The following is a 14,976-nucleotide window of genomic DNA, read 5'->3' on the forward strand; positions in this document are numbered from 1 at the left end:
TTCTCTGTGTCTACCCTCAGGAACGTCTTATGGACAATGCAAGGGGACTCCAATGGAGAGAGACGCTGGACAGAGGAACCCTGAGGGGTCAGATGCCCAGCCCCAGTCACTGCCGCCATCCCAATGTGACTGCCTCAAAGAGCCCAAAGCAAAACTAGGAGTGAAACTGTCCAGCTGGGCTCTGGCCAATTTACAGAACCATGAGATAGAATAAAATGACTGTTTGGGCCACTGAGTTTCAGGGTGATTTTATGTGCAGCAAGAGATAACTGAAACAGTATCCACACATATCATAGCTAACAGGGAAAATGTAAACTTGGAGGTTTACTCACTTGAGGAATTTTTCTAGATACTGTATTTAAAGGATGACTTTTAAACGGTGATTTGAAGCCTTCAGTGATGATAACTGTGGAGGTTTACCAGTTTGGGACTACATTTCCCAGGATGCCCTTCACTCTTTGCTTCCAGGTTAAAGTTGGCCACAAGACAAGGGAGATGCTGAACCAGCAGCCACATGGCACTGAGGGTCAGTGGAGGGGAAAGTGATATTGCAGCTCTCACACATCATCGTTAATATGTTGGCTCACCTTGCTGGCATGAGATAACAGCTGCTCAAACGCTGGGAAGCAAGGAGGGTGTTGGAGAAAACCACTGACTGGACTTGAGGGGGCCAGGACCATCAAACATTGGTACATGGATTGGTGACCCAGGTGGACACAGGTGTCCCAAAGGGACATTTACAGTGACATGCAAAGGATCCAGGAAAAGAGAATCTCTAGCATTTCTCTCCTACTAAGACAAGACTCAGGATCTCTTTGACCTGACACCTAGGACCATTTACCTGTTCAAAGTAACCCCATATTCTCCATGGTAAAGGGCAGTAAACGGCCCATTTCAGTACTCAGAATGCCTAATGCCCTACTCTGTGTCCTCTGCCTATGTGTATATGCTGAACATTGGCCTCCTAGGCCAGTGTGATGGTTAATTTTATCTGTCAACCGGACTGGTCCATGCTATGCCCAGATTAAACACTATTTTGGGGTTATGTCTGTGAGGGTGTTTCCAGATGAGATTATCATCTTAATCAGTGGCCTCCGTAAAGTAGATTGCCCTCTCCAGTGCTTGTGGGCATCATCCAATCTGTTGAGGACCTGAATAGAACCAAAAGCAGAGGAAGAGAAGATTCATGCCTTTCCTGCCCGCCTGCTGAGCTGAGATGTCTGTCTTCTCTGCCCTCAGACTGTTATTTGCACCGTCAGCTCCTCTGGTTCTCAGACACCTTTGGACCCAGACTGGAATTGCACCACTGCCTTCCCTGGGTCTCCAGTTTGCAGGTGGCAGATTGTGGGACTTCTTGGCCCCCTATCTGCATGAACCAATTATTCATAGAAAGTCTCTGTCTGCTTCTCTGGAGAACCATGATGAGAACGGCCTAAAAGGGAACAGAGAGTCTAAGCAAGGTCTCATGGGTGGTATTTCTTACTTTATTGCTATTTCTATGAGAGATAGAAGCTACAGAGAAGTTGAAAGCTGGAGACTCAGGGAGTGAAATGGTCAGATTTGTGTTTTCAGGTGCCCACTCTGGCTTCTCTGAAGGGAGTGGGTTGAAGGGCAGCTGGAGGAGCCGGACGAGCAAGCCGGAAGTCTGTGGCCACATCTCATCTGGTACTGCTGTTGAAGAGGATTCCTGTCACTACACACAGCACAACCCTCGTTCATGTTCGTGACTCCTGAGAATGTTGGGATGCACTTTGCCAACCGCGTATGATAAATAAATGCTTGCGGAATGCAGACCATGAAAAGTGCAAATTTAGGGGGAAATGTGACACATCTAGTTCACAATAGGAACCAAGTTTTGAATTAAAAGCTTTATAGTGTTAACAAGGTAACTCTTGAGTGGTGGGAAGACAAGGACATGAAGGCTGACCCCTCTATCAGGGGGCTAGGACCAGGACAGGAGAGAACAGAGATGAGAGGGGATGTAGGAAGATGGGGAGGGAGCAGGTGGAAAATGAAGGAGTAGTCATACGGTGTGTGGGTCAAGTGTTTCCAGGGAGAAGCTGACAGCGATGTCCACAGGTCTGTCCCTCTGGGTTCCATGTCCAAGCCCCAGTCCCATCTGGAGAAGGAAGGATCCTCAGTCAGGCCTCTCAGCCCTGCTCCCTGGCGGCCTCCACACCTACAGAGCCAACATGAGTCTCAGATCAGGCTTGGTCAATTTAACTCTAAATCCAGGCAGGGTTGGATAGCTCAGCCCACCTGGAAATCAGGGGCCAATCACTGGATTTCCCTGGAGAGGGACAGGTCAGCTTACCTGGTGTACTAGATCCAGGTGAGGCCATAGTTGATGAGGAAGCCAGCCCCCATGAGGGCCCTCTGATCAGGGTGAAGTCAAGGAGTCAGGAACTCTCCTGCTCTGGGCAACAGAATGGGACCATCTGCTGTGCTGACATAGGGCCAGGTTCTGAGCTCATAAATCCCCCAACTCTAAGAGGGATCTGACCCCTCAAAATGATTCAAGACTCAGTCTAGGAAAGCAACCGTATAACCTGGGCTGGTGAAAAGATATGGTTGCCTAGGATGAAAGGATTTGGAGACAAGAAGAACTTAGTGTTTAATTTTCAACTGTCCACTTCCCAGCTAGAATGTCAGCCCATGAGGGCAGGAAGTTTGCTGTGTTCACTGCTGAATCCCTAGTACTTGGAACAGTGCTTTGCACATAGCAGATGCTGATAAATCTTTGAAGAGCAGGTGTGTTTGGGTGAGTGAAGGGACGAGTGAATGGTGATCCCGACACACGTATCCTCTCCTTAACAGCGCACATCCTTGTTGTTAGCAGAGGTTTCTACATCTAGGATCCTTGGTGTTGTTTATCATTGTGGTGACAGTCCTGGACAGCATCTACCTCTGTGGAATCCTGGTCTGCGCCCTGATAGTCATTGCTCCACCAGATGCCTGTCACCCTGGGTCAAGGGTGGGGTACTGGTTGGTGACTGGGACTCAAGAACCAGCAGTTCCTTGAGAGGGGGAAGGGACAAGCCAGGAACTGGGTTGTCGGGGATTATCTGGGGACAGATAAATCCTGAGGACCAGAATCCGGTAGGAGAGAGGGAGAGTTTAGAGTCTGCCATGCCTCAAATGGCAGTGGGGTTTCATCCAGTGACTTCTCTTCTCTTCAGCCCAGTTTCTCTGTGTTTACAATGTAGATATTGAAGTTCATCTCAAAAGGCAGATGTGAGAATGAGAGAGGTGTGTGTCAACCATCTAGCATGTGTCTGGCACATGGCAGTCACTAGTTACCAAGCAAAGTTGGGTAACGGGTAGCAGAGATCAAATATGCAAGGGGAAGGGATTAGGTGGAGGGATGATTAAGATCTGGGGTCAAAACCCGGCTCTGCCTCTGGCTGGTTGGGTGGTCTTAAGCACATCACTTCTTCTCTCGCATTCTCTAATCCCCCCTTGGAGGATCTGAGGGGTAACACCTGCCCTGAAGGGTGATATGGGGGCTAGACACACATCTTGGAGGGTGAAAGGATTAGCAATGTCCTTGGCGCAGAGTAGACCAGAGTTCTTCAACCTCAACTCTATCAACATTTGGGGCCAGAAAATTATTTTGGAGGGGGTGGTGAGGCTGTCCTGTGCACTGTAGTATGTTTAGCAGCATCTCTGGCCTCTACCCACTTGGTGCCTGTAGTGACAACCACAATCATCCCCAGTTTAGGCAAACAAAAATGACTCTAGATTTACAAAGGTGTCATGGGTGGCAAAATTTCCCTGGTTGAGAACCATTGGAGTAGATGTTAAAAATAGCAGTGATGATGGAGATGATGGCGATGATTATGATGACGATGATGATGATGATGATGATGGAAATAATAAGAACAGTGGTGATGATGGTGATGGTGGTGATGATGATGATAGTGATAGTGGTCATGGTGGTGATGGTGATGATGATTGTGATGGTGGTGATGATGGTGATGGTGCAATGGTGGTGATGATAGTGAGAGTGCTGATGATGGTGATGTTGGTAATTATGTTGATGGTGATGGTGGTGATGATAGGGATCACGGTGGTAGTGATGATGGCGATAGTGATGATAGTGATAGTGGTCATGATGATGGTGAAGCTGGTTAGAGTGGTGATGGGTGATGTTGGTGATAGTGGCTATAATGGTGGTGATGGTGGTGATCACGGTGATAATGGTGACAATGCTAATGATGGTAATGCTGGTGATGGTGGTATTGATTGTGGTGATGATGGTGAAGATTTTAGAAGATACATTCTTTTAAAAATTCTTTTAGTATTTTGATACTGAGCCTATTTATGATAATTTCATGGTCTCTATATCAAAAAGTTTACCATATTGACCATCAATGTGACAGTAGACAAGTTAGCCCATTTGTGCTTTAGTTTGCCGTCTGCAAAATGAGAGTAATACTGGTACCGACCTCACAGGGATATCTGATATGGGGATAAAGTAAGATATTACCAATAAAGAGCCTGGAACAAGGCTTGGCTCACAGTAAGTGTTTAGTGGAATCTTATGTATTATTATTAATATCATCATCATTCAATGTACAATTCCAGACTGTTTATGATAAACTCTAGGGAGTTTAAGAGTGTTTCCAGGAGATCTGGGTCACCTTCTCTACATCCTGCAAGAAGCCCCTCGCCAGGCACAACTTCCTTCTCACAGCCAGGAGTCAACCCAACATCTCCACTGTCCCATTCGCCTTAGCAGTGCCACATTCTCCACAGTCTGAGGTCTCCGGTTTATCGTTAGAGCAGGGATCTGGGAGTCAGAGAGAACGGGTTTAGAAGATTGGCCTCTGCCATTTTATAGCTATGTGACTTTGGGAAAGTAACTTCACCTCTCTGAATTCCTGTTTCTTCATGCACAAAATGGGGTTAAACTATCTACTTTGTGCAACTGTTGGGAGGGTTCAAGATAATTTCCTTAAATGATTTACCATAGTGCCCAGCATATAATAGGTGTGAAATAAATTATCGCCATCATCGTCGTCCTCATCAGTAATTAGGCAGAGCAGTGCCAACTCCTTCCCCAGGTACACACAGCCTCTTTTCCCTCCCCCTTTCCCCTTCCCATGGCATCTTCCTCCAGTGACTTTAAGACTTCAGAAATATTTAAAAGTATGGTGAATGTTGAGGACTATTGGTGTAGAGATTAAGTCCCCAGATTCATCATCTCATACTCCTGGGGCCCCTCATGGGGGAGGGCTTGGAAAGAAGAAGCTGTCCCTTCATCTACCCAGGACTCTCCTGTGTTCTCTCAGTTTCCTACGGACCTGAGATGTGATTTATTCTCTGATTTCTCCCCATAGGACAAATCCGGCTACATGAGTGTTCACCTCAGACCTGGAGGACAAGACCAGATGGGCAAGGAAGTGAGATGGAGAAGAGTCCCTATAGGGACGGGCTAGGCTGGAAAGGACCCAGAGTTTAGCTGGAGGGGACAGTTAAGAGAGGGAGCCAGCTCCATCACACTGAGGTTTGGCGATGGAAGCTCCTGGAGGAAGTCTGGAGACCCAACCTAGGACCTGGGTTGCTGGGTTGTGACACTGTGGGCAGCATGGCCAATGACCACTCCATCTGCCAATCAGAGCTGGCCAATGGGCTGCTTGCTGGGGCCAGTGATGTGCAGAGCTTTGAGCTCTAATTCCAGTGCCTCTTCCCCGCCAGTAAAAGTGCTTCCAACTTCTCTGCTTCCCTAACCCAACACCTTAGAACCAGGCTGCAAAGGTGCCTCATCTCAGCATAGCCAGTGACAGAGAAATGGAACAACATATAAATGCCCCCAAATTGGGAATTGCTTCAATGGGCCACAGCACATGTTGTGCTAATCTGTTATCTTTAGAAAGAATGCTGGGAAAAGATGCTTACTGATGTGGAAAATGCTCACAACTTGATGTGAAGTTAGGAATGCATAATGCAAGGCTGTATCTGATAGGACCATAGTTATGAAAGGTATAGATTAATTCATTGATATAGACATGATATGTACAGTATGTATGTATGTGTTTTCCACAGTTTTATGTGTAGGCACACATATATACACATCTGTACAAAAATTGTGTAAACCATTAACTATTAACAGTGCTATCTTTTAATATCCTTCTTTACACTGTACCATATATTCTAAAGTGTATTTTTGCCTTGCAGAGTGTATAAGTTGTTTTCATAATCAGAAAAAAAAACTCAATAAAGTTAAAACAGCATGAAGTTAGTTCAGACCCAACAATGTCATTTCTGGAACTTTTTTCTGCACTGTCTTCACGCTTGTGCCCAAAAATATCTAAGAAAATTTGTTCAGGCCAAGCCCTGTTGTGTAGCAGTTAAGTTCGCACATTCTGTTTTGGTGGCCCAGGGTTCGCCGGTTTGGATCCTGGGCACGAACCTACTCACCACTCATCAAGCCATGCTGAGGAGGTGTTCCATATAGAAGAGCTACAACACTACATGTACGATACACAACTATAGACTGGGGCTTTAGGGAGAGGAAAAAAGAAAAGAAGAAGATTGGCAACAGATGTTAGCACAGGGCCAATCTTGAAAAAAAAAAAGAAAGAAAATTTGTTCAACGCTATGGCTGTTACAACAGAGAAAGAAAGAAAGGAAGGAAAAAAGGAGGGAAGGATGGAAGGAAGGAAAGGAGGGAAGGACGGAAGAAAAAAAAGGAGGGAAGGAATGAAGGAAGGAAGGAAGGAAGGAAGGAAGGAAGGAAGGAAGGAGGGAGGGAGGGAAGGAAGGAAGAAAGGAGAGAAGAGAGAAAGAGAGAGAGACAGAGACTCCTTCCTGGCTGAATCTACGGAAGTGGGAACGCCCAGCCTAGCAGCTGTGGTTGTCACTGCTCCTAGGAACTGCTTGACTGTCTGGATGTTCACAAAGCAGTAAGAACAGTGCCTGGACACAAGGCAAACACTTGAGGCCCTGATTAAGACCCCCTTGTGTCACTGGGGGCATCTACGTGGATTCAACCTACTCTCTCCACTTGCTGACCTGTGTGGCTTTGAGCAGCACACCCAAGCCTCCTCTGTGACATGGGGACAGGGCTGACCCTCTCAGAGTCACTGTAAACATCACATGAGACAGGACAAGTGAGGAATGGATGCACAGAAGATGCTGAGCGAAGATATTAGTTCCCCAGGGCTGCTGTGACAAATTACCAAAAACTAGGTGGCCTTAAAGACTAGAAATTTACTCTCTCACATTTGTGGAGCCTGGAAGACCAAAATCAAGGTTTCAGCAGGGCTATCCTCTCTCAGAAGGCTCAGAGAGGTAGGAGTTGGTCTGTCACTTACTTAGTAAAGGGGCAGAGTGTGGATTTGAATTAAAACTCTTTATTTCCAAGGCCTGTGTTCTTTACACTATTTAGAGGGATTTTAACCATACAGGAATGAGCCCTGGATTTTTCTTTGCCCCAAGGGGGCTGTAATCCCTCAAGCAAGATTTGAATCTTTTCAATTTCTCACTTATGGATCTTGATCTAGCAGTACTCACTCCCTGTGGACTTCTGTTCCTGTGGGTCCTGAGGCTTCATCCCACGAAAGGTGAGAGATGCATAATGGTGTTCTTCTTCCTCCCCTGGGCAGGGGGCAGCCACATCTGGGGGAGGGTGGACTGGGAGGCTGTCTGCCCGGGATTCAATCAGAGGACCCCTGAGTGGAGGGAGAGAAGAGAGTGAGAGCGGAACAGCAGGGTCAGGATAAGGCAGAGAGTGTCCAGGAGAGAAACACATGAATTCCCATTTCCATTCATCCCACACACATTTTTGTGGAGAACTCCTTCATTCATGCTTTTCGAGAATATTTAATACACAGTGAGCACCTTATTCGGTGCTGGCTAATCTCATTAACTTCCCATAACAACCCCACAAGGAAGACTTTATTATTGTATCCACTTTATAGATATGAAAACCGAGGTTGAACCCAGTAAGTAACATGCTCAAAGTCCCTGGTGAAACCAGGATCCAATTCTGTTCTTTCTGACCCTAAAACCTGAGGTCCCCCATGCGTGAGGCCCTGAGCTAAGTGCTGGATATACTGTGATGGACATGGCAGACACAAACTTTGACCTGTTGATGCTTACTCTTTAACTGAGGGAGGCAAAAACAATAAGTTAAACAAATAAATATCTAGTTGTGCATTATGAAGTGATGGACAGAAACTGGGTAATTGAGAGAGGATTATAGGACCTTGATTCAGGCATGGGACCTGCCCTTGGGAAGCTCACAGTTTGATGGGAGAGCAGGTCAGTCAAAGAAATTATGTCCCTGTGGTAGGCAGAATAACAGACCCCCAAAGATGCCCACTCCCTAATCCCCTGGAACCTGTGACTGTGTTACCTTACACGGCAAAAGGGACTTTGCAGAAGAGGTTAAGTTAAACATATCGAGATGGGGCAATCCTCCTGGGTTATTTGGGAGAGCCCAATGTAATCACAAGGGTCTTGACAAGTGAAAGAAGGAGGCAGAGAGATTTGAAGATTCTCTGTGGCCTTGAAGACGGAGGAAGGAACCAGGAACCAAGGGATGCAGGCGCCTTCTAGAGGCTTGAAAAGGCAAGAAAATGCGTTTTCCCCTGGAGCATCCAAAAGGCATTCAGCTGCACCTACCAATGCCTTCATTTTAGCCCAGTGAAACCCATTTTGGACTTGTGACCTCCAGAACTGTAAGATAATATATTTACTTTGCTGGAAGCCACTAAATTTGTAATAATTCATTACAGCAGCAACAAGAATCTAATACAGACTCACAGAAAGGAGAGTGACAGGTGCAGCCTGGGGAGCATCGTTCTTTGCTGCTTCTCTTGACAAGAGAACACTTCAACAGAATTGTTGATGTTTGTGCTCCTCCCATTCTCTCTTGATTGTTCAAATTAAGATTCATACACACACACAACCGCTTCCCGAGGCTGCTGTTATCAAGAACACCAGTGACTCTGCTAGTGAATCCAAACGATCATCTTCAATCCCCAACTCTCTGCAGCAGCAGGTGAGCCAGATGCATGGCTTCCCTAAATGAAAGCCCTTCTTTACTTAATTACAAGATATCACACTTTTCCAGGTCCATCAACATAGCTGGTAGCCTCATTGCTGGTTGCTCTCCAACCAAATGGGGAGGGAAGAGCATTAGAGGAGGGAGGAAGATTCCATGAAAAGACCCAGAGGCACAAAAACCCTTGTTCTGGTTGATGATGATGAAAAGTCCAGTGTGGATGGAGTAGAGTGGGAGGTGGGGGCAGTGGAGGAAGTGGACTGGACAGTGGAGCTGGGATCAGGGTGAGGCAAGTGAGGCATTTGCCCAAAATGCAAAATAAAAAGGGGAGCCAAAAACCTCAGTAATTGAGATAAAAACATTTTTTTTTCCTGAGGAAGATCCACCCTAAGCTTACATCTGTGCCAGTCTCCCTCTATTTTATATGTGGGACGCTGCCACAATGTGGTTGACAAGTGGTGTATGTCCACGCCCAGGATCTGAACCTGCAAATCCGAGCCGCCGAAGTGGAGCACACCGAACTTAATCACTCCACCACGGACCGGCCACCTAAATAAAATTTGATTGCAACATTTTAAAAATCAAAATGAAAGCAAAAAACAGAAAATGCACATGGAGAAAAAAATATGAAAAATGTAAATAACTCAGGATTAGTAAGAGTGCCCTTCTGAACAAATTGTAGTCTGAGGCAGAAGAAGAAACGTGTGCCCCAAAGATATACATGTTTTTATGTATTTTTAATGCTCATTTTTTGCAGAACGTTGCAATAATTGAAAAATGATTGAAAACTTGAAAAGTGTTGTATATTAAAACATCATTTTAAGTTTAAAGATTTTATGTGTACCCAAATCACAATTTATTATAATTTTGCTTTCCTGGCTTTCTGGAAGCAAACGCAGAGAGAATATTTTCAAAATCTACTTCTCTGACTCTCTCATTTTCAGATGAGAATGCTGCCATGTGTGACAATTTCTGGTGATCCAGTTATGATCTTAAATAATTATTAAGTATCTTCAGTCTGCTGATCCAACTATATTTAGACTTTTGATATTTTGCTCATCATGGATTTTTTTTGCTAATTTTGATTTTTTAAAAATATCGCATTCAAGTATTATCTTGATTACCGATATTGTGGGCACCTGTCTAAGTTTTGAATCTGAGGCGAGTGCCTCACTCTCCTCACCCTAACCCTGGCCCTTCTGGAGAGGTAGGTGCTGAGAGGCCAGAGTATGCAGGGCTGCAGGTGGGGAGTTGGGGCTTTATTCTTTAGGTCAGAGGCCAGTAAACTACATACAGCCCTGGGTCAAATCAGGTCCACTGCCTATGTTTGTAAGTAAAGCTTTGTTGGAACACAGCCACGCTTACTCATTTCCCTCTGATCTGAGGCTGCTTTCATGCTGCAACAGCAGAGTTGAGGGGCTGCAACAGAGACTCAACAGCCCATAAAGCCAAAAATATTTACTCTCTGGCCCTTTGTAGAAAACTTTGCCGGCCTCTTCTCTAGATGATAGGGGGCAAACAGAAGTTCAAATGCAGAGGAACTGGGCAATGATGGCTTTTAGATGATGGCTCTGTGTAGGGCAAGGGAGATGAGAGGCAGGGAGATGAGGGGTCCAGGAAAGAGATCCTGAAGCCTCGGCTTCAAGATGAAGGGAGGGAGATTGGTTCTAGCTGTTCTTAGGAAGAAAAATTGACAAGATGTGGTGAATTTTTGGCTGTAGCAGAAGAAAGGGAGGATAGAGAGAAGGTGACTCCTCCCTGCCTGGCCTGAAGGAAAGAGAAGGGGCTGTCTTGCTGTCAGCAAGATGGGGATCTGACTTGAGGGGAGGAGGAGAAGGAGATGAGGAGAGCAACCTTGTCCATGCTGAGTGGAGCAAGCCAGGAGGCCATCCTGGGGGACGGATGCAGGCAAAATTCCAGATGGGGAGACGCCCAGGTCACTCACCTGAGAGACTGATCTCATGACAGGTTTTGCATCTTCCACGTCCACGTCCCCCACGCTCACTGGCCTTCCTGCTTTCTTCCTGCGGGACCTCACTCTGAGTGAAAAGATCAGAGAGCCTTTCAGTCGGAACAGCTCAGGGTGCAGTGGGCAGACTGACCCTTCTTCTGTTCTCTCTTAAGTGGCTGGAGGGGTGACTGAGGTGGGAGAGGGGTGGTCCCGTCTCAGAGACCCCAAGTTTGAGAACACAGGCTCCCCTCTCCTGGACAGTGGGGCCCGGGGTTTGTGACAGACTCACCCGGATGCTAGGGACCTCCTTCCTGCCCTTGATTCAGGCACTGGACCCACCCAGTCCCCCAGCTCTGGCTTCAGGGATCCGTGGTTGCCTGCCCTTCCCACCCCAGGGCTCTCCCTCCCTCCCCAGGTCCCCGCTCACATGATGACGATGACACAGAATGACAGGAAGAGCAAGGCTGTAGCACCTGCTCCCCCCACGGCCCCCAGTGCCACTCCTGATAAAGGCCATGCTTTTCCTGCAGACAGATTGGGTTATTGGTGATTCCCTTCTGAGAACTTGGTCTCTTCTCCCACTCCCTGTAGGACCCCACACTTCTGTGTTCAGGCCCCTTTGCCAGGTGCAAAAATGGAGACATGGTGGGGTAGGGGCAGGGGTGAAGGTGAAGAGAGTGAGGCATACAGCAGCTCGGGTGCAGCCTGTCTTGATTTAAAACGTTGATGTTTTGTTCATTGTGGCATTTATTTTGCACTCCTTTATGTTTTAACAGAGGATTGCATATTATTTCTCTTGATTGCTGAGTTTTTTTTCACTTCTCCTTAAATTTTGGGCCCCTGGGAAGTGCCTCACCAGCCCAAACAACCTGGCTCTGCAAAGCAGGGACCTTGTGTCCCCCAACACACCTGTCCAGGCTCAAACCCCTCTCCTCCAAGACCCACTTCCTTCTCTGGCTCCCCCTCCAGCCCTCGCCCCACCCCACAGCCCTGTCCCAGCAGGAAGACGACAGTGACCCTCTGAGTCCCAGGGAATTTCCTGGCCTCACAACTCAACACAGAACAGAGATGAGCTCCCCTCTGAAGCTCAGGGGGCTGCTTGCTGGACTGTGGGGTAGGGTGGGTGCTGTCCTCCTCCTCCAGCCCCTCCCCCATCCACCAGTATACTCACTCTGCAGAGAGAGGCTCAGGGAGACACGCAGGGAGCCCCGAGGGTGCTGAGCTTGGCAGGTGAATTTGCCTTCATGCCCTGACTCCACCTGGGGCAGCTCCAGGACCCCAGGGTTTGAGGGCTGTGAGGGGCTCAGGGTCTGATTCCTGTGGGCCCAGCTCAGCCTGGCAGGGGGGTTGCTGTCGACCACACAGACCAGGATCAGAGACTGGCCCTCCAGGACTGAAAGACATGACCCATTCTTCAGGGTTGTGGGTGCTGGAGAAGAAGAGACAGAGGGTCAGAGAGACAAAGAAATGGAGACAAAGTGGAAGGATGCAGAAGGAGGCTAAACAGGATGGACACACAGATATAAGTTGAAGTGCAGGAAAACACACACTTTCACCCTTCACTGGTGGGAATGCAACCTTGTCTACCCTCCATGCAGAGCAACTTGGCGTTATCTCGCAAAGTTGCATAGAACATACGAAGCAGCTCTATTTTCTTTTTATGAACTATCCTACAGATACACACAAACACACTTGTGAAAGGAGACACAAGATTGTGTCATTGCAGTGTTTCTGTTTCTAGCTAGAACTGCTGGAATAAAACAAATGCCTTGATTTTTCCATTAACAGAAGATGCAGACAAATCAGAATCCATCCAGGCCATGGAATACAACACAGTCAAGGAGAAGAATGAGGACAGTCTGTACTACTGATATCAAATGACCCCTAAGATACTTTGGGTGAACAAACCAAGGCTCAGAGCAGCCTGTGGACAGTGGTCACTTCCCAGTAGGGAACTGGGCATCAAAAGGACAGACTCTGTCTTACATTTTGAATTTTTGTTCATGCAAATACATTACCTTTCAACAGTACTTAAATAAACAATTGTTAGGAAAAATTAAAAGACAAGGCTGAAAAGAGTCATCAGAAGACAGATGATAAGGGGCATCAAGAGGTGGGATCTACCCTGTGAATGTTTTTCTATTCTCCTTGTGCAGCTGAGAAGGGTAGAGATGTCTGAGGGGAGTGAGGGCTGATGGGGACAGCTATTCACTGCGTCCATGGGGGCTGAGAATGGGAAGGACCACTGGGTTCAACCACAAGAGGGTCTCTGGTCACCAGGGTGAGTCCAGGTTGAGGCAGGGACATGGCCCAGCCCTGAACTGGCAGAGGCCCTGCTCCCTACAGCTCAGGAGGGGCCTTGTTCCTACCTGTGCTGTTTCCTAGGAAGACAGTGATGGTCAAGTTCTGTGGAGAGTCTGGGACAGAAAGACATGGTGGCCCGGCATCAGTGGTGAGGGCTGGGTGGACATGGGCCCCCATCATCAGGAGCTGCATAAATGAGGCAAGGGTGGAGTTGGGCATCCTCCTGATCCCCCTCCCAGTCTGGATTCTAGCACCTCACACTGGTGTCCGAGGTCCTGACACCTCTATCCCCACTGCCCTAGGACACCAATAGGGTACTGGCTGTTTTGGCCCAGCGCTCACAGGACACGTTGAGGTGGATGGTCCTTTCCACAGTCACAACAGCTGCAGGTAACTTCACCTGACAGGTGAGGTTGGTGCCATGGTCCTGGGGGCGTGGGGTGAGGGTGAGCACGGAGGAGAGGTGGTTCCTGGGGCCCAGGGAGGTGAGGGCAGCTGACGTCCAGGAGAATATGGGGGGTATGCCCTGCTCACAGGCCCAGGACACAGAGTAGGTCAGGTTCCTCGTGCGGCTGGACTCTAGGGTCCCCGGGGTGACAATGAGGGGTGTGCGGGTCAAGGCTGGTGAGGAGACAGGGAGACACAGGGATCAGGAAGTAGGGTCTGAGGTACCGCCATGAGAGAAGCCTCAGACTTTGGTCCAGGTCCTCTCTCTAAACTCCAATATGCTGTACCCTCAATACCTCCCTGAAGTGCGGTCTTATCCCAGGCCTGCCCTGGAACCCCCATGTCCTTCCCCTGTGGCCTCTCCTGGAGTCCACTCCTTACCCGACACATGCACGGAGACAAGGTTAAATTTGCAATCATATTTTGTATTTCCTCTTTTCACCCGAAAAAAATATCTTCCATTGTCCCTCCTCTTGGCATCTCTGATGTCCAGGGAGCAGTTGTGGGTCAGAGGGTGTCCAAAGAGGTGAAATCGGGCCTGGGTCTCCTCCCGCACTTTTTGATCAGGGTTGCTTGTGGCCACTGGAAGATCTCGGTCTGTATTGGCTCCTTCCTGGAACCAGTATCCATGAGCTGGAGTAGACCCATTCCAGCCATCCTGGGGGTAGGAGAAGGAGCAGGGCATCCGTACACACAGACCCTCCTGCACCGTCACCAACCCCTGCACTTGCAGTTTGTAATCCTTGTAATTTTTCCTGGGTCTCCCCTGGCCCTCGGCCCCCTCCCTCCACCAGAGAAGGGCCAGAAGCAGCAGCAGCAGCATGTCTGGGGTTGGCGGTGCCAGGTACTGCCAGGGAAAGTCTGTTTCTCAGGGTTCTGTCTCACGAACTAAAAGTTGCAGATTTAGAGGAGGCTCCAACAGGAAGATGAGAGTGACGTCAGAACAGTGACCCTGCTCAGAGGAGGAACTTCAGACCCAGTCACTTTTGGGACCGGGACACCCCTTGGAGTCAACCATCCACCTCCCACGTCCACTCCTGGGACCTTTGTCCAGGGAGGGTGAGAACCTCACCCAAATTCACACTCCTTTCAGGGCCTGAGCCCCATCTCCTGCCTCCCTATGGATGCACTTCCCCTTGGAGGGTCCTTTTCTGCAAAGAGAAATACGTCCCTTCTGGTCAAACCTACTGACTCACAGGATGTAGATGTCTGTGGTGGTTGGTCCAGCCAGAGGTGGGACTCAGGGACGCAGATGATGAGG

The 14,976-nt window shown here is 48.1% G+C and overlaps 1 protein-coding gene across 1 annotated transcript; it reads right to left on the reverse strand.

The window, feature by feature from the left end:
- Nucleotides 1-7,504: 7,504 nt before the first annotated feature.
- On the reverse strand, nucleotides 7,505-14,538 carry LOC131397262 (sialic acid-binding Ig-like lectin 8). The gene is made up of 8 exons (XM_058530030.1): nucleotides 14,097-14,538; nucleotides 13,611-13,889; nucleotides 13,334-13,381; nucleotides 12,136-12,393; nucleotides 11,392-11,488; nucleotides 10,968-11,052; nucleotides 8,355-8,362; nucleotides 7,505-7,676 (listed from the first exon to the last, which is right to left on the reverse strand). Exons 1-8 carry the CDS (start codon nucleotides 14,536-14,538, stop codon nucleotides 7,505-7,507), a joined length of 1,389 nt encoding a protein of 462 aa, XP_058386013.1.
- Nucleotides 14,539-14,976: the final 438 nt, after the last annotated feature.

This window comes from Diceros bicornis, chromosome 34, assembly GCF_020826845.1.
Source record: "Diceros bicornis minor isolate mBicDic1 chromosome 34, mDicBic1.mat.cur, whole genome shotgun sequence".
In the NCBI taxonomy this organism is placed as follows: domain Eukaryota; kingdom Metazoa; phylum Chordata; class Mammalia; order Perissodactyla; family Rhinocerotidae; genus Diceros; species Diceros bicornis.

Bases quoted from the DNA above. Each gene is read 5' to 3' on its own strand.
- LOC131397262 (XM_058530030.1), bottom strand. From the start codon at position 14,538: ATGCTGCTGCTGCTGCTTCTGGCCCTTCTCTGGTGGAGGGAGGGGGCC. The intron at 13,382-13,610 runs GTGAGCGCTGGG...TTTCTGTCCCAG, and splicing joins CATCCACCTCAACGTGTCCT to ACTCTCCACAGAACTTGACC. The intron at 11,053-11,391 runs GTGAGCGGGGAC...CTTTTCACTCAG, and splicing joins TTCTGTGTCATCGTCATCAT to AGTGAGGTCCCGCAGGAAGA.